Source organism: Pediculus humanus, genomic scaffold, assembly GCF_000006295.1.
Source record: "Pediculus humanus corporis 1103172107737 genomic scaffold, whole genome shotgun sequence".
In the NCBI taxonomy this organism is placed as follows: domain Eukaryota; kingdom Metazoa; phylum Arthropoda; class Insecta; order Psocodea; family Pediculidae; genus Pediculus; species Pediculus humanus.
The window spans coordinates 484,627-506,521 of NW_002987340.1; the positions used below are offsets into that span (position 1 = coordinate 484,627).

The 21,895-nt window shown below is 28.2% G+C and overlaps 4 protein-coding genes across 4 annotated transcripts; 2 read left to right on the forward strand and 2 right to left on the reverse strand.

Moving 5' to 3' along the window:
* Window positions 1-13: 13 nt before the first annotated feature.
* On the forward strand, window positions 14-2,437 carry Phum_PHUM333130 (terminal deoxycytidyl transferase rev1, putative; the record flags this gene model as incomplete). Its single annotated transcript, XM_002427569.1, has 3 exons — window positions 14-419; window positions 502-2,342; window positions 2,426-2,437. The coding sequence occupies 3 exons, from the start codon at window positions 14-16 to the stop codon at window positions 2,435-2,437; spliced, it is 2,259 nt and encodes a 752-aa protein (XP_002427614.1).
* A 968-nt stretch (window positions 2,438-3,405) lies between these two features.
* Phum_PHUM333140 (GMP synthase, putative) lies at window positions 3,406-6,260 on the reverse strand (the record flags this gene model as incomplete). Its single annotated transcript, XM_002427570.1, has 10 exons — window positions 3,406-3,507; window positions 3,586-3,774; window positions 3,874-4,120; window positions 4,213-4,322; window positions 4,435-4,601; window positions 4,678-5,025; window positions 5,114-5,309; window positions 5,383-5,680; window positions 5,785-5,902; window positions 5,978-6,260. 10 exons carry the CDS (start codon window positions 6,258-6,260, stop codon window positions 3,406-3,408), a joined length of 2,058 nt encoding a protein of 685 aa, XP_002427615.1.
* A 1,332-nt stretch (window positions 6,261-7,592) lies between these two features.
* Phum_PHUM333150 (uncharacterized protein) lies at window positions 7,593-20,032 on the forward strand (the record flags this gene model as incomplete). Its single annotated transcript, XM_002427571.1, has 16 exons — window positions 7,593-7,640; window positions 7,747-8,157; window positions 8,328-11,166; window positions 11,297-11,958; window positions 12,960-13,243; window positions 13,321-13,807; window positions 14,152-14,853; window positions 14,930-15,115; window positions 15,202-15,373; window positions 15,437-15,449; window positions 15,654-15,723; window positions 15,855-16,106; window positions 16,182-17,300; window positions 17,514-19,199; window positions 19,278-19,526; window positions 19,604-20,032. The coding sequence occupies 16 exons, from the start codon at window positions 7,593-7,595 to the stop codon at window positions 20,030-20,032; spliced, it is 9,609 nt and encodes a 3,202-aa protein (XP_002427616.1).
* Window positions 20,033-20,307: 275 nt separating this feature from the next.
* On the reverse strand, window positions 20,308-21,895 carry Phum_PHUM333160 (uncharacterized protein; the record flags this gene model as incomplete). Its single annotated transcript, XM_002427572.1, has 5 exons — window positions 20,308-20,825; window positions 20,915-21,098; window positions 21,172-21,361; window positions 21,545-21,701; window positions 21,880-21,895. The coding sequence occupies 5 exons, from the start codon at window positions 21,893-21,895 to the stop codon at window positions 20,308-20,310; spliced, it is 1,065 nt and encodes a 354-aa protein (XP_002427617.1).

The following is a 21,895-nucleotide window of genomic DNA, read 5'->3' on the forward strand; positions in this document are numbered from 1 at the left end:
TCAGGGAGGATATATGAATGCTAAAATTACAAAACTTGAAGCACAGTTTGAAGAAGATAAAGCCGATGTTGATCAGAAGCTTCAAAAAGTAGATGATATATTTAAAGGAATTTCCATTTTTGTTAATGGGTATACGGAGCCCTCAGCTGATGAATTAAGATGTTTAATGCTTTTACACGGAGGCGTTTATCATCATTATTATAGACCTGGAAAAACCACACATATTATTGCTTCAACTTTACCCAATGCTAAATTTCAACAGATGAAAACATTAAAAATTGTTAAATGTGAATGGATCACAGAAAGTATCAAAGCAAAAAAGTTATTAAATTACAATAATTATTTATTGCAAAATAAGTTTTCTGAAGGAAACAAGGTGACAAAAGAAAGTTTATTATCTGGAAATGGCTTTCAGAAAGGTAAGTGTTTTTTTTTTTTTTTAATTTTGTATTTGTTGAAAAGTTATTCGAAATTTTTTAACAAATCTCATTATAGTGACAGGTAAGTCAGAAATGGAAAAATATGTGTCTTCAAAAACTGCAGCAGATAAAGGGTATCTAAATGAATTTTACAACAATTCTAGACTTCATTATATTTCTAGTTTAGGGAACATGTTAAAACAACATGTTTGGGAAATAAAGGAAAATCATAATGGGGTTTTTCCTAAGCTCCAAAATTTAGTAGGAAATAGCGACTTTGACAGTGAAGATGTTTTTTGGAATAAAAACATTTACATGCACATTGATATGGACTGTTTTTTTGTTTCTGTTGCTCTTAGAAACTACCCTCATCTTAAAGGGCAACCTGTTGCAGTAACTCATTCGAAAATTAATTTTGGTGCTAATAATTCTTTAATTGAGACTAAGTTAAATTTAGCTGTAGAAAATTTAGACTCGTTAAAATTGAAAAGCGATGAAGGAGTCAATCAGGAAAGTAAAGCTTTTTCAATGTCCGAAATAGCTTCTTGTTCGTACGAAGCCAGAAAAGCTGGTGTTTGTAATGGAATGTATTTAGGATCTGCTTTGAAACTGTGTCCAAACTTAAAAACAATTTCTTATGATTTTAAAGGATATAAAGAAGTGTCTTTTATGCTTTATAACACTGTGGCAGAATATACTCTTGATATTGAACCTGTCAGTTGTGACGAATTGTATATTGATTGCACTAGTGTATTATCACAGATAAAAATCAACCCGATAAAATTTGCAAATATTTTGAGACAAGAAATAGAAGAAAAAACAAAATGTACATCATCTGTAGGTATTTCTGAAAACAAACTCTTAGCGAGGTTGGCAACAAAAAAAGCTAAACCAAATGGTGTATTTTTTCTTACACCTGAAAAAGTTGAAGAATTTATTAAAAAAGTGAGTATTTATGATGTGCCAGGAATAGGAAGGAATATAGGAGGCATTCTTAAAAAACTCTCTGTCGAAACTTGTGAAGACTTGCAAAATTTTTCATTATCCTTTCTCATGAAAACACTTGGTTCAAAAATTGGGAAAAATTTATATGATCATTGCAGAGGAATAGATGATAGAAAGATAAATTGTAATTTTGAAAGAAAATCAGTTTCAGCTGAAATTAATTACGGTATTCGTTTCAATGACAATGAAGAAACGGAAATTTTCCTAAAGGAACTATCTCAAGAAGTATCAAAACGTTTAGTAAATATTAAAATGGCGGGAAAAAATATCACGTTAAAAATAATGTTTAGGGCCAAAGATGCCCCGATAGAAGCCGCCAAATATCTTGGACATGGTTTATGTGATGTTATTAGTCGTTCTGTGACTCTTCCACAAGCAAGTAACGATGAAAATATTATAGCTAACAATGTTATTAATTTATACCATTTGTTAAATATTCCACCGAATGAACTTCGCGGAATAGGAATTCACGTGAACAAATTAGATAGTATAAATAAGTTATCCCGGAAAATTCAGTCGTACTTTGAAATCGGTAAAAATTTAAAAAAGTGTGATTGTGATAGAATAGATAATGTGATAAAGGAAACAGATAATAATTCAAGCCGGAAAACTATAAAGGAGAATGATAATCAATATGATAAGAATGAAGGACTAAATTTTCCTCAAAGAGATTTTCCGGCATCGGTTTCTTTTGTACCTGAAAATATGAGGTCAGATGTTTTAATTGAAGAAAAAATAAATAATACCTGTAGGGTTAATGAAAAAAGTAGTGAAATTATCGAAAAAGAAAAATGTAGTCAAAAATTAGAAAATGATGAAATAAAAATAGATGAAGTAACGGAAAATTTAAAAAATTTAAATTTTACCGAAGTGAAATTAATGATTAAACAATGGATAGTAACGGAAAATAAACCTCAGGTTAGTGACGTTGCCATATTAAAAAAAATAATTGAAAATATGATAGAAAATAAAAATTTGGAAAATCTTTCCCTCTTAATTAGTTACATGTGTAGGAATTTAAAAAAAATTAAAGGGGATGATGAAAATTGGTTAAAATTTTATTGGGAAATTAAAAATTTTGTACAAAATGAGATGGATTGTAAATTAAATAAAAAATTATCAAATGAAATTTTTTTTAAACTCAATATTTAGTATTTTATTATTATTATTATCGAATTTGTTTAACTACGTTAAATTTAAACCAAGGAAGATCGTTTTAATCTAGGATATTTGGAACCGGAATTAAAAACAAAACAAAATTTCATAATAAATAATAATTTATTAACAAATATGATATTAGTGTTTACAATATTTATTAAAAAAAAAAAAAAAAAAAAACTAGAATTATATATATTTAATTTAATTTAATTTAATTTTTTTTTTCATCTTGGCCCTAAGTATTTTTTTAGCAATTTTCATGGGAAAGGTTGTTGTATCAAGTTAAAGTTTTATAAAAGATGCTTTCAAGATTTATGAAACTAAAAATATTTAAAAAAAAAAATTTATTTAAAAACATTAAAAAATTATTAATAATAATAATAATAATAATAATTTTTTCTTTAACAAAAATATAATTATATGTGCAAATTAAACTTCTTGAGAAAATTCCCATTAATATTTCTAAAAAAAAAAAATAGTTTAAATTAATAAAATAATAAAAGACAAATTATTATTTATTTATTTATTTAAAATTATTTGTCTTTGAATAATTTTTGGTTTCTGTAAAAACTTTAATAATTATTAATTATTAATATATATATATTATAACGTTAAAAACAATTTTTTTTTTTTTTTTTAAAAAAAGACTAAGATTTGCAAAAAAAAAAAAAGAAAAAAAAAAAACTTTCCCCCGCAATGAAACAAATAATATTTTTTAAATCGGCACTGTTTTTAATATCACTAAAAGGCTTATTAGTGAGGCCATTCTTGTTAAAAAAAAAAAAAAAAAAAAAAAAGAAATATATAAAAACGTTAGGTAATATCACTCCCACTCGGTCGTTCCAGGTGGTTTCGGTGTTAAATCGTACAGAACTCTAGATATGCCCGGTACTGTTAAAATTTCGGTCATCATTTTATTTACAACCTGAAAAATAAATTTTAAATCAAAATTACGCCTTATATAATTAGATAAGCGATAATAAAAATGAAAAACTAATTCTACCTCTGTGGGGAGTTGTTTTCCAGGTAACGCGGGAACACCTGTCATAAAGTCTTGAGTACAAAAAGGCCGAAGAACGACGGATCTTTGACAAGATGGGATACGCAATGCGGTGTCACGATCAAAATGTATTGGAATTAATACGACCGGCATTTGACTTATGGCGCTCATACATCCGGAAGTTGCCAAAACCTGAATTCCAAGCAATTTTTTTTTAAACAGGTATGTATTGACAAAATCAATTTTACAAACTAACAAACATAAACTTTTTTTTAAAAATGCATTTCGTACCTGATTTGCTATGTAATCAACTTGTCTTAAAGTACTCAATACGTGAGATGAAAGAAATGTCGGAGTTACATCTTGAACTTGATCTTTAACTAAACCACCGGCTATGTAGCAAACTCTATTTATATTGTGACATATTCTAGGAATGAGTTTAGCTAAAAATTCCAAATCTGTCCAAACGGGATCGTTTTTACTAGATATTCCCACTACGTAACTGTAACTCCGATTATCGCCCTGAACACCAACAGAGCTGTTGACAAAAAAAAAAATTTTCAAATAGGTATCTACTATCTATAATAGGTAATAAGGGAATAAGATAAATAAAACGAATGACTGACTTACCGAATTGGTAAAAGGGTAGCAGCTAAATTATGACTACTAGAAACTTTTTTTAAAACTGATCTTTCTTCTTCACTTGTTACGCTGTCTACTCTATTCAAAAGTGCATGTTTCTGAAAACATTTACATTTTAAACATTAATTTTTAGGAAAATTATTTATTTAAACTAAAAATCACTTGTATACTGAAAATAAATGCACAACATTTAGTTAGGTTAAATTTTACCTTTAAAAGCATTTGCTCATACTCTACAATAATTTTAACAATAACTTGAGTCTCGGAAAAGTCTCTTTGAATGTAAGGCTCTTCGGCACAAATTACTCTAATAGCTAAACCAGGACCGGGAAATGGATGTCGCATAACCAAATCCGTCGGCAAACCCAAATCTCGTCCTAAAAAATTAAACTCACGATAAAATATAACTAATTCTCATAATAATCAATAAATTTCAAATAAATTTCTTTTTACCCAGAGCTCTAACTTCATCTTTGTGAAAGTCTTTAAGGGGCTCGACTACTCTACCAGCTTCTCTAAGCTGCCTGACTAACTCTGTGTCATTATGATGAGTTTTAATAACTACAGCCTTATCACTTGCCAACACCGAAGCCGATTCAATTAAATCAGGCCGAAGAGTACCCTGGCCCAAAAAAACTTCATCCGGTCTTAAGTTTAATTCAGAAATTACTTCATTTGCTACATTAACAAAAATGTCTCCAATTATTTTACGCTTTTCTTCGGGATTAACGGTTTGGCAAAGCATTTTTGTCTGTCCTATCTTCCAATCGGGTTTTCTTTCTCCAGGCATTTTGGTTGTTCCTTAAAAAAAAAAAATTTTCTCATCTTTATAACATTGTCAACATGTTTCACTCGAAAATTATGTAACTCATTATTAATTGTATTTTACCTTCGAAAAATTGTTGAGCTGCATTAACAACTTTTAATTTTAATCCCAGTCTTTGCAATGATTCTTCAACAAGGGCACTTTCATTTTTTCTCATAAACCCATTATCAATATGAACAGCTATTACTTGATCAGGTCTGAGAGCTTTGTGAAGCAAAGCTGCACACACTGTCGAATCTACACCACCACTAACCAATAGCTAAAGTAAAAATTAATTCATTATTATAATATTGTCGTAAAAAATTTTGCAAATTAATAATAAAATATTCTACCAAAACTTTATTGTTTCCAACAATTTCCTTAATGCCATTTATGCATTCAATTTCTCTGCTTTGCATTGTATAATTTCCAGTGAGGCCTGCAATATCGACTAAAAAGTTTTTGAGCATTGTTTTCCCATTAGAAGTAAGTTCAACTTCCGGATGAAACTGTACACCATATAATCTTAATTTATCATTTGCAATTCCAGCGATAAATGCTTGTGACATAGCAACAGCTTTAAAACTGTCTGCTACTTTTTCTATACTATCTCCATGTGTTAAAAGAACTGGTTGAATCTTATCCATACTCCTAAAATTAATACATACAAACAATAAGCCTGATATAATTTCAAAATTAATGTGACAAGTAAAGTACAATAATGATAACATAGGCATAAAAATTACACTGCTTACTTGAATAAAAGGCATTTGGTATCCACCTCAATATTAAATTGTCCATCTTCTCTACCAGCTTTTTTTACAATTTGACCCCCAAATTCCTTATTCATCATTTGCATTCCATAGCATATCCCTAAAATTTATAGTGTGAAAATGTAAATAAACATGCTAAAAGATTCATATATTCAACCACTTTCCAACCACTCACCCAAAACTGGAACACCTATTCTAAAGATGTCAGCATCATATCTAGGAGCATCTTCAGCAAAAACTGAATTAGGTCCACCTGATATTATAATGGCTTTGTATCCCTTTTCCTTCAAAAAAAAAGCTGGAGTGTCCAAGGGTAAAATATCACTTTCCACACATAATTCTCTAACTCTCCTATCTATAACCTTTCCATACTGAGCACCAGCATCCAAAATTGCAATTTTTTCACCATTGTGAGCTCCATTTGCTCGATGGTTTCCTTCAGGACTAGTGTTGTGCATTTTGTATACTCAAAGTGATGCTAATTGTAAAAATGATTTAATTAAAAACTACAGTAAATAGTAATTGATTGTTAAATATTTCTATAATAAATTTTAAAAAAATTAACAACTCTGTTGGGTAGGACAGGGTCTTATATATCACTGACCCATAGAATAATTTGAAAAAAACAAGTAATTTAAATAATCTAAATTAAAATCACCTCAACAACCGTATGATAAAAATATTTGTATGTGTACTTAGTACAATAATTATAGATAAAATTTTAATGAAAGATAAATGAAAATAAATAATATGAACTTATCTGCGACCTCGACCTTGAAATTTAAAATATAATAAAACTGTACGCATATCTCTTATTAAAATAAAAAAATTCATATGATTCGGATGCAATTGAAAGGAAAAACTAATACGAAAAATAATTATATTTTAAAAAAATTGATATAGAAACCAATTATCGTATCAGAACTACATTTTCATTGGAAAGTATTAAAAAACAAAAACTAATATTTCGTGAATCACCAAAATAAAAATCTATTCTTACCACTCAATAAAAATGTTTTTAATTTAACTACTACACTAATCTTTAAATAAATAATTATTTATATTAGTAAGAAATTAAATATAGACTATTTTAAATTAACAAAAAATTTCTCACATGGCGTACATTTGCCGTTTAAGTTTTCTCAAGTTGTCGTTTCTAAACGAGGTATATACGTCTTTCTAGCATGATAAACAATGACGTAGTTCCTGAAAGTCACTATGCTTTAGGTCGTTAGAAGGTTGGCTACCGTAAAAGAGACTAAACAATGTTTTGTGCAAAATTAAGTTTATAACGGCTTTTACATATCATAAAAATTTTATTTTTAATTAATAAATTTATTTTAAATTAGTTTACTTACCAATTTTAATTTTTTTTAAATAAATTTCAAAGTAATAGTTTTTTTTTTTTTTTTCAAGTGTAAACTCGGACTGGTGGCCAATAAATTTACAAAATTAACATCTAATTTAATAATTTAGTTTGAAAAAATGCTTTTACACTCAAGATTTTGAATTTTTCAAAAGTAATAATTTCAAGTTACTTATTACTCGATTTTATTATAACTAAAATTTAATTTTTAAGTAGAGTTATATTTAAATAAATATTGATAATTATTTATCTCACGGTCAGATGTCACGGTTTTTTTTTTTTTTTTTTTTTTTTTTTTTTTTTTTTGTAACATGTTAAATCAATAAGGTTTTCTCCTATACCTTTTTTATTATATTTTTTCATTATTTTTATTTTTAGGATAATTAAAAAAAGAAAAAATTAAAAATCGGGCGATTTTTCAATGATGGAAAACGTCGGGAAGAAGAAAATTTTAGAAAAAACTAAAGAAAAGGTAAATAATTAAGATTTTTTTGTTAATTAGATATACATTCGGTATGCTTAATAAGTATGCTTAGATATGCATTCAATAATGGTGGTTAAAATGACTAATCTTACAGATTGGTAATAGGAAAAAAGGAAATGAAGGCAAAAAATCTAGAACTAATTCAGTATCAAGTAATATTGAATCATCTACGGTTGATGAAAAACTAGATAATATTGTTGTAGTTGGAAAAAGTTGTAGTGTTTTAAAGCCAAATTCTTGTCTCTCTGAAAGTCATTCAAGAGCTATTCTACACCCACCTATAATAAGCGATAATGTAATTAATAAAACTTCTGGTGATACATCTGACAATTTACAACCTTCTTTGTCTTGTTCCTCGTTCATTTCTGCAAAATCAGATTTAAGCAATTCAAAATTATGCTCCAAAGAAGTGTTTGATTTGGAAGATGATAATTCAGCGAAATTGCTTCCTGGAAAACAAACAATTAGTAATGACTCTTCAAAGGAAAAGGATTATTTAGTTAAGGTATGTTTTAATCTTAGAAACATTTACATATTTTTTTTTTTTAAGAGCAACCCAACAAAAGTTTTATTTTTTAAATGAAAATGAATAATTAATTAATAGGTTTAACTATAGTTAATTATAAAATATTTAGGTATCAATGTTTCAATATCTAATATTTATTTTGTGTACAGTTAAAAGAAATGGAAAAAAAAATATACATAAAAGATAGGAAAATAAATGACTTAAATCAAAAAATTGATGAGTGCATTATGGATAAAAAGAAAAAACTCACAGAAAATAAAGATCTTACTCATAAAGTTGGTGTATTGCAACGACAATTACAATCTGTATTCGAAATGATGAAACAAAAAAATATGAATCCCTCAATTAATCAAGATGAATTTCTTAATTGTAAAAAAAAAACAAATGAACTTCATGCTTTGAATCAAGAGCTTCATAGAGAAAAAGAAACACTTAAAGAAAATTTAATTTTAGTCAAAAATGATTTACACGAAAAAGAAGAAGAATTGGAAAGGAAAAAACAAGAGATTAACGATTGTAAGAACAGATGCAGTTTAGAAATGTGGAAGTTTATCAATGAAATAGACTGTTTGAAAAAAAGTTTAAATGCTCAATCGCAAATACTCAATAAGAAAATTTCTGAAGCGCAACATTCAATGGATGATGAGATTGTGAGGATAACAATAAAATTAGAAGATCAGTATCAGAAAGATTTAAAAAGTGCAGTACAGAAATTACAGGGTAATTTTGAAAAATTATCTAATTTACCTGTGACCACAATTGAACATCTTATTCAGATGAATGACATTAAAAATATTGATTGGATTGCTTTTCAAAAAGATTTGAAGCAACCGGAAAATCTTTCGAGAGGTAAAAGTTTATCTTTAAGCGAATTAAATAATCATGAAATTACACATTCGAAAAATTTTTACGAATCAAAACTTGCACTTTTAAAAGATCAAATGAATATTTTATCGATTCGGTTAAAAGAAAAAGATGAAAATGTTCTCAACGCAGATTTAATAATAGATAAAAGAAATTTGAGGAAAATGTATCCAACACTTCCTTGGGACAATATATTTTCAATAAGTGATTTTTACATGGCGGAAATAAAATCTCAGAATAAAATTCATAAATTGGAACGTGTTTTTTTTGAAAACAAAGTTAAAACGTTAACGGATGAAATTTTACACATGGCAAAAAATGAAGAAATTTATCTGGAAGAATTGGGAAACGTCAAAAAATTGACTTATTTGTACCGTGAAAAGTATGAAAATCTTGTTAATAAATGGCAAGAGAGAGTTGAAGTAAATAACGAGGCGGAGGAAAATTTGAATTTTTTAAGTTTGAAAGACATATTCGAGCAATTGGAAAATTTTATTTTTTTATTGCAAAAATTTGAAAAAATTCACGGAGTGAATTTGGAAAAAATATTTGCTCAACACGACAGCGAAATTTTGTTGTGTCGAGAAAGCATGGAAGCTTTTCAAAATAAAATTTTAGAATTGGAAATGTTTCAAAAAAATCAATTGATATTGGATAACACAATTCAAGAATTAATCGAACACGTTGGAAATAATTATGTGAAAACAGTCGAAGCTTTAGTAACAAGTCACGCTACCGAATTGAATTTAAAACAATTAGAAGCATATTCCAATAAGGAAAAATATTTAGATGAAATAGCCGTTTTAAAAAAAAATTATCAATTGGAAATACAAGAACATCAAAATAAATTACTTTTATTGGAAAAATCAAAAAATGCCGTAGAGAAAGAATTAGATTCTTTTAAACAATGTCAACTTCATCAGAATCCAAGCCTTTTAAAGATGAAACTCGAGGAAACGTCTCTGGATCTTTTAAAATGCGAAAATATGCTTGCGATGAAAGATGAAACGGAACTTAATTTAAATAATAGAATAAAAGAATTAGAAGAAATTATTAATACGAAAAACATAAATAGTCAAAAAGAAATAGAAAATTATCTTGTCAAGTTGTTAAGTAATAATATTATTATATCGGCAAAAAATGATTTGATTAAAGAATTAGAAGATAAACTTGAAAATTCGGAAAAACTTTTAAAAAAATGTTGTCTCGACATTGAATACGCCCATGAAATTTTTTTCAATTTAGAAGATAGATTGCAATTTTTAGTTGAAAAATTTCTTTACGATGAAAGAAATTTTTTTAGGAACAATGAACTTTTTAAAATTCATTCCGTTATTCAATCGAGTAGAAAGGAGTTGAAAGATGCATTTTTACAATTGTTTCAAAAAATTAATTTCATTGAAAAAAAATTAAATTTCAATTATGAAAATAAAGCGGATGCTTGTGTAAATACCGAAGAGAATATTACGGATAATGATAATTGCGAAAAAATTGGAGAAGATTTAAATAAAGGAGAAGGAGAAGAAAATTATGAATTTCAGGGATCTTTGAAAAATGAAAAAAATTTTTTTCACGACATTCTCATCGAAGAGACGAGTAATGCGGAAAATTTAAGCGAAGATGATTTACTCGACGTGTTTCTATTTGAAAAAAAAAATGAAGTGGAAGAAAATTTAGTTGAAACGTACGGCGTTGAAGAAAATGCTGAAATAAGTGAAAATGATTTAGAATTAATGACGGAAGTCGTGACGAATTTGGAATTGAACGACAAATCGGAAAAAGAAGAAATACTATCGATTTGCTTTCAAAAAATGGAATTTCTTTACAAGGAAGAAAATATGACGGATGAAGGAAGAAACTCGCCATCTTTTTCACCTAAAAGTTATAATTCTTCCGAATGTTTAAAATATAATGGAATAATTGAAGAAAATGAAAAATTGAAGAATGAAAATAATAAATTACTCGCAGACAGTTTTCTCAATAAGTCACACATAAGGTATTTAGAAGAATTGGTATCGGAATTGACGAAAAATTTGAATGCTTTGTTTAATGAAAATAACGAATGGATATGCAGTACGACGATATTGGAAAAAGAAAATGAATACCTTAAAAATGAAGTGAAACGTTTACAAGAGGATAATTATTATAAAAGTAGGAATAATAATAATAATAATAATAATAATTTTGAAACTAACATAAAATTATTTGAAAAAAAAAAAAAACGGTTCTTCATTGGATGACGAAATTTTTTTAGGGGAAGATTACGATACGACCGGCGGCGACTTGAGAAAAGAAATAAGTAAAATAAGTAAATGTATTAAAATGATTAGCATCAAGTTGGATAATATGAAATTAAATAATGAGAGATTAATAAACGAAAGTAGGAAAAATTATAAAAAAAATTTGAGTTTGACAAATGAATTAGAAGAAGCTTGGGCTCAAAGGTACGAAATCGAAGACCAATTAACCAACGTTCGTCAAGAGAATTTCCTATTGAATATGCATAAGGCTCAGTTGGAAGATACGAATAGAAGAATATCGAGTTTGGTAGCCGAAGGAAAACCATCGGTGATTTCATGGATTAAAATTCACGAAACTGTTGACAATATTGTCGATGAAGTTTTGGCTGCGAAAACTTTTGTTAGAGATTCCGACTGTTCTTCGGCGTCCTATAAAAACCTGAATCTTTCAGACTCCCAGTGTAAATTTAATTCGGTGACAGAATCTCTTCACGCTCACGTGGAAAATAAAACTTTTCTATGCGATGAACTTTTGATGCAAAAAACCACGCTCGAAAACAAATTAAAAGATTTAGAGGAATTGTTGAAAAAAAATGATGCGAAAATAAATAATCGAAATAAAATCATCAGCGAAACTTTGAATATGACGGAAAATACAGATTTGATTAAAAAACAAGTGAGTCGTACAGCCCGCCATTATTATTCATTTATTTATTTTATTATTTTTTAAATTTTTTCAATAAAAAAAAATATTTAAATTTTTGATTAAATTAGCTAAAAAATTATTCGTCAGAATCACTTTCAACGTTTGAATTAAAAGAAACCTATCACGAGCCAAATGTTTGTGAAATACAAAATGATGATGATGATGATGATGATTATGATGATGATGATGTTGATGACGATGTAATAAATCATTTAGGAATTTTAAATTTATATAAAAAAAAATTTGAAAATCATGTCGAATTAAAAGAAGCTCAATTTCTTGAATGTTTAGGTCATGAAATTCAAGAATTAAAAAAAGAGGTGCGTCCCGTTTTTTTTTTTTTTTTTTTTTTCTACAAATATTTATGTTATTATTGTTTCATAAGCACCGTTATTTTTAAATGAAAAAGTTTATATAATTCAAGTTTTAGGCGCACATCTTAGGTATTTAATATTATTTGTAAATATTACACTTTCGTCAAATTGAAAAAAAAAAAAAATTAATTTTTTAATTCGAAAATCAACATTTTGACAATTTTTTTTTGTTTATCTTTCACAATTGCATTATTGCCACAAAAAAAAAAAATTCAAATTGTCAAGATGCTCAAGATCATATAAATTATATATTGTGTAGTACAGAAAGAAAATTTTTGAGTACTTGTAACTTTGTCTAATTTAGGCATGAAGATGTATCTCCTCAAGTATTATTCTGCACCGCTTAAATAAGTATACACACACACACACACAAACACACACACATACACGTGTGTGTATGGATTTATCGGTTATCATCCATTTATAAATGGAAGTGGACGACTATATTTACCTTCTTATATATATATATATATAAAATATGTAATGAATGTTGTTATTGTTGTGGTTGTTATTACTTGATCGAGTCAGGTAAAAAATATCATCAATTAATTTTTTTATCGTAATAAATTTAACTAATAAAATAAAATGATTTTTCAGATTGAAAAACTTCAAAGCGTTATAGAAATTAAGAAAAATGATTTTGTTGAGAATGCAAATATAAGGAAAAAAGAATTGGAACCATCATGTTTTTCGGAGGAAGACTGCGAAAAAGAAATTTTATTTTTTTTCCATGAATTCGTAGAAGAAATAAACGGATTAAAATCATTGAAAATAAAATTAAACGAACCCGATGAAGTTGTCGACGAAATAACAAATTATATAGAAAAAATTGAAACGATTAACAATTGCTACAAAGAGAAAAAATTGGATATAGAACCCAAGTATGTTACTTAATATAATTTATCCAGTATTTTTATCATTGATTGTAAACATAAAAAAATACTTAAATTTTTTTCAGGTTTAAGAAAACGAGAAATCCTTGCGAAGAGAAGCTTAAAAATGCTACGGAAAAAGAAGAGTTTGAAGTGTTTGATCGTATAAAAAATATTTTAAGCAACGTGGAATTAAATGAAGTTGAGCTGAAAGAAATTATTCATTACATTATTAAAAAACATGTTTTTAAATTGTCGGTGTTGAAAAATAAAAATAAAGAAATATTAAATAATCACACGTCAGAAATAATAAGTCTAAATATTGTGCTCGATGATTTGAAGCTTAATTTGGAGAAAACGTTTCGGGAAAAAGAAAATAATACGAAAAAACAATTGGAAAATATGAAAATCGAGTACGAAAATAAATTAAAAGAAGAAAAAACAAAATACGAAAATGACATGAGGAAAATTGAAAATGATTCAGAAAGGAAAATTTACGATTTGAAAAATTTACCTAAAAATTTTAAAAATGAAAAAAAGGAAATGAAAAGGAAAAATTTTCCAATCGATCAGGTATGTTTAAATGTGTTAAAAAAACCCAATTATAAATAATCCAGATTAAACTTGAATGTGAAAAAATTTTTGTCAAAACTTGTTTTCTCTTCGACGAAAACATTAAACATTATTTTAACTTTTTTTTTTTAAATTTATCGGTATTTTTCGGTAATTATTTGTTTTATAATTTGCTTGGAAAAATTTTTTTTTTTTTAATAATATACACATACGTAATTAAAGTAATTTAAAATATGTTCAAATCGTAGGATATACACGTGTGTGAGTGTGTATTTAAAAATATTAACTTCGTCATGTTACGTGTTATACTAATTTTCCTTTTTTTTTTTTTTTTTTTTTTTCAGATTATGTGTGATAACGAAGGCGATTCTTGTCTTCATATAAAATACATAAAAAATTTAGAAAGTGAAATTTCAGCTCTTAAATCGGAGATAGCAATGGCTAACACTCCCGTTTGCCCGTCGGGTTCAACACAAAATAATTTTTTCAATTTGGATATTACAACCGACGATGATAAACTCGAAATAGTGCGAGAAAGGGATACCTTAAAGAACATGGTCAATTCTTTACGCGTTCTAGTCGGTAAACTATTGAACTTCATCGGACAAAGTGGTAAAAACATGGGGAATGATGTCACGATAAGAGATTTTAATTACGATGATACCATGTACAAAACCTTGTTACTAAATAGTCCCGGTCGGAATAATGGCGATAAGTCGTCGCTTGCGTCAAACAGTGTCATGTATTCGTTAGATATTTCGAACATCATACAAGAAATAAACGATCATTCGTTATTAAATGCATCATATCAAATTCAAAACGAATTGGATGCTTGCGTGAAAGAAATGAAAAAGGATGCTTTAAATTTATTAGCTTTATCCGAGTCGGAAGATTTGAAAACCTTATCAAAATTTTTGAATAAAATGGAAAAGGATAAAGATGATTTGGAGGATAAAATAATCAAAGTGGAACAAGTACAAAATGAAATTAAATCGGAATTAGACGCGACAAAAAACAAATTGGTACAATGGGAAAAAAATATCGAAGTAAGTTTTTGTAACTGATAAATAATAATTTTTAATATAGTTATTATTCTAACTAAATAACGGTCATTTCATGCAGGTCATCTCTGAGGGATACGGTGAAGAAATCGTGGGTCCTAAAAGAATTATTCCTTTATCAAAAGCAGACGATAAAATGATGGATGGAAATGAATCTCATGAGGATGTTAACGAGTTGGATGAAATGCATAAAGATTGTCACTTGCACGAAGAATGGAAACAAGAAAAAATCGACTTGCAGCAGCAGGTTGTGCCCGTTAACTTTTTTTTTTCTCATCGTTTAATAAATTTACAAAGGTTTAAATAATTTGAATTGGGAAAATTATTTCGCAGATTGAAGTTGCGGATAAGCAATTGAACTCGCTTAAAAAATTCATGGAAGAACAAGCAACGGAAATTGAACAAGAAAGAGAATCTTTCGATAAGGAAATAAATGATTTGAAAGAATGTTTAAAAGCAAAGGAAAGAGGGAATTTGTTTAACGATCAGAAAAAACAAGAGGCATGTTAATTTTTCATTAAATTTTCTTGCATGGATTTTTTTTTTTGGAATCTTTTATTTTCATCAGATCTTTTGTTAAAGTTTTTACTTTGCATGGCACAAATTTTGAATTAATATGTTTTTTTTTTTTTTTTTTATAAATTTATACTTGATAACTGAAGCAATTTGTTTTTTTTTTTTTTAAGCTTTTTTTTTTTTTTTTTTCAATTTTAATAATGGGTTTTAGAATTTTTAGATATTTTAGTTTTGTTTTCTTTTCTTTTGCTTAAAAATAATTATTTTAGTATTACTAACTATTTGGTTTTTCTAACACTCACGCTTAGTCTTATTGTCTCTACACTGGATTGTAATAGGGTGAACATCAACATAAAACATCAGCTTTAACTGGATTGGTAAGAACAAAATCATTTTTACAAAAATTTCCTTATAAATAACTTTTATTTATTTATTTATTTTTTTTTGAAATTATTTAATAATAATTACAGATTGAAAGTTTGGAACTGCAAATAAAAGATCTGACCGCTCAAATAAATACAAGCGAAGAGAATAAAAAAGCTGTCGAATTGGAATTTCAAAACGCGGTGAAAAAAATATGGTCGCTCAGAGAAGTCATACAGGATTTGGAAAATCAATTGGCCGAAGTTAACGAAAGAGAAAATAATTTGAAGAAAAAAATTGACAATTTAAATTCACGACTTGAAGAACAATTTAAAATCAATAAGGAAATTAAAAACGAGGTTAAAAAATTTTTTTTTAAAATTTATTTTTAAATTAAATATCAAAAGTTTTTATATGATTTTTGTATTTTCTAGTTCGAAGTACTTAAAAACGAAAACGAAATGAAATATACCGAGCATATAAAACATTTGGAAGAAGAACTCGTTAATTTGCAACAAATCGTTGGAAAAGTAAATCCCGAATCTTTTGCAATCATGAAATCGAATTTAAGACACATGGAAACGATTTTAATGAAAAAAACAAAAGAACTTGAACAAGTTCACATATCCTCCGCAAACGTCAGTTGCAGTTCTCCGTCTGAAGATGTTTCCATACGAGATCGTTTTGATGCGACCAGATGTTCGACTCCGGATGAAATGTGCTGTGGAAATTCATCTGAAAATATCACGGCTCCATTGGAAGAATTGGATCGTTTACAAGAAAAATTAATGCGGCACACTCGAGCAGAAGAAGTCGCGTTAAAATATATTCAAGACCTCAAAATGCAAATAAAAATGAGTAAAAAATCATTGGAGGAACTTCAAACGGAAAGAGATGTTTTGTTGGAAAGATCGGATTTTTTCCTTAAAGAAAATGCAAATTTAAAAGCACGAATGGAAGAACAAAGATGCAATGCTGCTTTCATTCAAAAACAATTAAATTCGGAGTTGGAGTCGCACATTCATAGATTAGAGATAGAAGTTGAAAAATTAACGTCGCTCTGTTCGCAAAAAGATAATCAATTGCGGGATATGAGCGAAGTGTTGGAAAATACAAGCAAAACATTGAAACAAAGAGAAATGGAAGTCATGAATAAAAGCAGAGAAGAAAATGTTTTGATATCGACATTGAAAATGGATTTAGCAAATGCTTTGGGTGACAAAGAGAAACTGGAAGAAAGTTTGGAAAAAATTAGAGAAAAATTTAAAAATAGCATCAAATTGCCAGTTTTATTCGATAGCATGGTGGAAGAAAAAAATGCGGAAATAGAGAGATTGGAAAAAGAAGTTTCTAGACTCTCTAATGAAAAATCAAATTTACTTTCCAATTTGAAAACCGTTGCTCATTCGGAATTTAAATGTAAAAAAAATTTTTCGCGACCTGACAGTTTTGGTGAATACATTTCTCCGATATCTTCCGGTAACAGAACGGAAATGCGACAATGCAGCGATAGTTATTCAGACTTTAAAAATTCTTCATTCAAATTAAAACAGGTGATATAATTAATTTCAAAATTTTCTACTTTTTTCTCTAAAGTTTAAATTAATTTAAAATTATTATTATTATTATTTTAGTCCGCTTATTCGTCGATATTGGAATCCGTTTCATCAATCGGACCTCTACAACTTTCTCCCCGAGGAACTAAATTTAGTTCAACGTGGAAAACTGGCGGTGGATCAAACGGATTAATAAATGCTTCTCTCAAGAACGAATCCACGTTTTCAAATGAAGAAAAAGAAGTTAAATTGTTGTTTTTGGAAGAATCAAAACTTCATCGGGAAATAAATTTAAAAAATGAAGAAATATCAAAATTGAAAAATGAAATTTCTTCAATGGAAAATAAATGCGATCAATTACAAAATCAGTTAGATGCATCACAGAATCAAATAAAAAAAATAAATGAAGATTTGGATTTGAGTACGAAAGAAATAAGGGATTTGAAAACGAAAGAGTCGAAATTGATTGAAACGTTGGAATGTATAAAAAAAGAAAATTTACAAAAAATGGAAGATTTACAAAACAAATTAAGTTTCGAAAATGCAAAAGTTAAAAAAGTGTACGAAGAAATCAAAGAATTGGAATTTAAAAAAATTGAAATCGAAGAAGCATTTTTCAATTTAAAAGATGATTATTGTGAAAAATTAAACGAAGAGCAGAAAACGGTGAAAACGTTGATGGAAAAAGTGAGGAATTTAGAATCGAAAAATTGCGATACGGAAAATAAATTAATTTTTGTCAAAAACGAATTGAAAAATTTAACGAAAGATTCCGAGGCGAACATCAAAGTGTTAAATAAGCAAGTCTCTGATTTGAAAAAGGAAAATGAAATGTTAAAATCGGAAAAGAAAACCGTTGCGAATGCCGAAGTTCAAGTTAATAGTAACTGTAGCAATTTAGTTTACGATAGCAATTTAAATAAAACCTTGCCTAAAACATTTGCTGGAATTAATTTGTTAAATAATAATATAAAACTTTTAAAACAAGAATTTGATAAAATGTCAAAATCCGTTAGCGAAATGTATCAGGGGGAAGAAAGTGTCAAATATAACGAAATTAAAATTTTATTTTCTTCAATTATTGATAATATTAACGAATTGATTGAGGAATTTAACGCGCACACAAAAAAAATAATGGAATCCTCCGTGGATGATCTTGCAATTAAAGTAAAAAAAGAATTATTATTATCCGCCAAATTGGATCATGATTTACTAACGAGTTTTCAAAATAACGATTTCGCAGCAGCTAAAAATTTAGGGGACGAAGTATCAGGCGTTTTGCCAGAATACGGAGGAGGTGATTTTCCTCGCGTTCAATCTTGTCCCGACAAGAGCGGAGGTTCATCCCAAGAATTAATCGTTAAAAAAGAAAATGAAAAAATTATGAAATTGGAAAAAGAAAAACAGGAATTATTGGAAAAAATTCACGATCATCAGAAAATAATAAAATTTTTAGAAGAAAGTCTTCTCGCCGAGAAAGAAAGGATTTTGGCTGAGAAAGAACGATGCAAAGAAGATGCGAACATAATGGAACTTCTTAGAAAAAATTTGGAGAAAGGTTTACGCGATATAAAAGCAAAAGAAAAAGACGTCAAAAAGGAAAGACAGTTGAGAATGGCATTGGAAAAAGAATTGGAAGCGTTGAAAAAAGACGCGGCGAACGTTGCGGACAACTTTAATAATAAAATTGCCAACTTGAAAATCCTCGTGAAATCTCACGAAGACAAATTGGAAATGTTGAGTAAAAGTTTAGAAAGTGAAAAAATTAAAAATCAAGAATTGCGGATATTGTTGGAGCAAAAAAAATTAGAAAAAATTTCCGAAAAAGAAGCTTATAAATTGCTCGAAAGCGATTATAATTTGTTACAAAATCAAAAAGCTAATATATCGTCAGAGGTATGTATGGTTGTGAAGGTGTTAATAAGTACATTTCTTTTGTGTAAAATTAATTTTCACCTCGTTTCGTCGTTACAGATGAACTTCACTAAAAAACTTCTTCAATCTCGAAACGAAGAAATAAAAGAATTGAAAAAAAAAATTAGCCTTCAAGACATCGATATAAAAACTTTGAGCGTTTCAAAAGATCTTTTTAGTAGGAATCCATCATCGGATGTGGTCCTCGATTCGGATTTAAAAAATATTCACGTGAACAGTTTTCCGGGAAATTTAAATCTCCAGAATTTACCGGAAGAAGTTTCCGAATCTCTTTTATTTAAAATGAAAGTAAGTCTCAATTTATTTTTATCATGCGTTGAATAATAATAATAATAATACTGAAATGTTAACTGCATTTTGTTAAGGAATTAAATGATTGCGTTCGACAACACATTCAAGGCGGAAGTGACGAAACGAATGGAGTTTTTATCAATTTGAACAAGGAAAATATGGGAGAGCAATGCTCCGATAATAAATATGGAGACGAAACGATTATTCCCGACGATGAATTGGAAAAAAAATTATTGAATTTGGAAAAGGGAAAACTTATGATGGATCTTGAAAATTTAAAATCGGATTACGAGGAGGCGAGACGAGAATCCATTAAAATAAACAAAAGCAACGAAATTTTAGTTTGTTGTTGTTGTTGTTGTTTGTCGTCGACTGACCAATCAGGACAAAGTTTTAGTAAATATTTATTCGAATTTAGTAAACAATTTTTTTGTTTTTTTGTTTTCCCCGAGTACAAGTTCAATCAAAATTGTTTTTTTTTCGATTTGTTTAAAACGAATTAGAAAGTTGAATTAGTAATAATAATAATGATAATAATGATAATAATAATAGTTTTAACAGCACCGTAATTATATGTTTTATTTTAACAACCTAGTGAAATTTTTAAATATTATTATTATTATTATTTTCGAGTGATAAAAAATTATTTAGAATTGATTAAATTAAGAGCTTATAAACCGTGTGTAGCTAATAATAATAATGATAATAATATAACGTGCCTGATTTTTTTTCGATTATGCGGGGGGGGGGTATTGAGATATTAAAAATTTGATTGATTTTAATTATCTTCCGATATTCCGCCTACTTTATTGTTTATATCGAGAACTTGTTGTACAAAATTATGATCGGACATTATGATGCTTATTTTGTTTAAAATAATTTCAAGGGTTCCCGGTGAAAGTCCCATTTTAACATTGCAATGATTAATAATATCCCTTTCGAATTTTTCCCTTTCACAACTTACAATTAAACTAATATTAAATTTTTCTTTTATCCTTCCGTTCTGATAGAAAAGCACGGGTTTGACATTTTCTTTTATTGGAAAATATAGGCCGGCAACGAGGTGACCTTTCGTGTCCCTGGCTAAAAAGGATCTGAAATTATAGACCAAATTACGCCGTTCGGTTACTTGAACGGGTGTCGCATAAGGGCGTGCAACGTAAATGATATTTTCCGATGTTGTTTCCAGGCCTTCCCGTGTCACTCTGTCGATCCATTTAATATAATCGGAATTTTCCGCGAATATGTAACAATATTCTTTACGTACTTGGGATTCATCAGATTGTAAAAACCATCCTGGAATTTTTTCAAAAAATAAATTTAATGGGGGAAAAAATGAAAAAAAAAAAAAAACCGTGAGAGTAGTATGGTAGTGGGAGTAGTACCTGTATTTGGATAAAATTGATCTTTCATAATTGTTATCACTCTACCAATGTGATAACCAGGATCGAGTAATAAAATTCCATAACGTGTACCGATTTTAATTTTAAGTGCAACCAAAACATGTTCCTTTTCAGAAATGTCAATTTTCGGATCTGCCTTTGTATATCCTTTCACATCGACAATGGCCTGGAAATAAAAAATCAATTAACGTAAATTGTTTTTTATGAAAACAAAAATTTATTATTGTTAACAAAAATACCTCTTCGCACGAAACTAAATAAAATTTATCCTTTAAACCTGGATATTTTTTTTCTAAAAATTTTAATTTTTTAAGTAATTCCAAACCTAATCCGACGCAGGTATGATGTTCGGGTGTTATCGGTGGATTATACGTTCTGAAAAAATTTTCAACTTTTGTTTCTCCACTTTTTCTATAAGATTCATAAAATCTAAAAAATAAAATAAAAATTTATTTACAATTAAATTACCAATAATCAGTATTTAGCTTATCAGTAAAAAAAGTAAACAAAAATATGAGTAAATGTAAACATGAATCATACACATACAAACACACACACACGTAAATCAAGGCCAATAATAATAAAAACCGTTATTGTACCTTATTTTCGTACCTTATAAAATTGCCAACGGTATTATAATTGTGTGCCTGTATAAGTTGTTGAACTGTTAATTCTACCGAAGCAGCCAATTCTTCGTATTGTTCAACAGAAGACACACAAAATGATCCCTTTGATTTTGACCATTTCGGTATCGGTAGGGGATGAGTTTCTGGCCAATAATTATCATTATTATTATCATCGTTGAATTTTTTTTCATTGTTTCGTGAATTGTCGCCGTTGTCGTCATCGTCGTCGTCCTCTCGGACGTATCGTTCCGGTGGTTTTTTTTCAACCCATGACCCTGTTTTTTTAACAGGGGGTATCAAATTTCCATTTTCATTATTTACGAGTCAACTCGGCCAT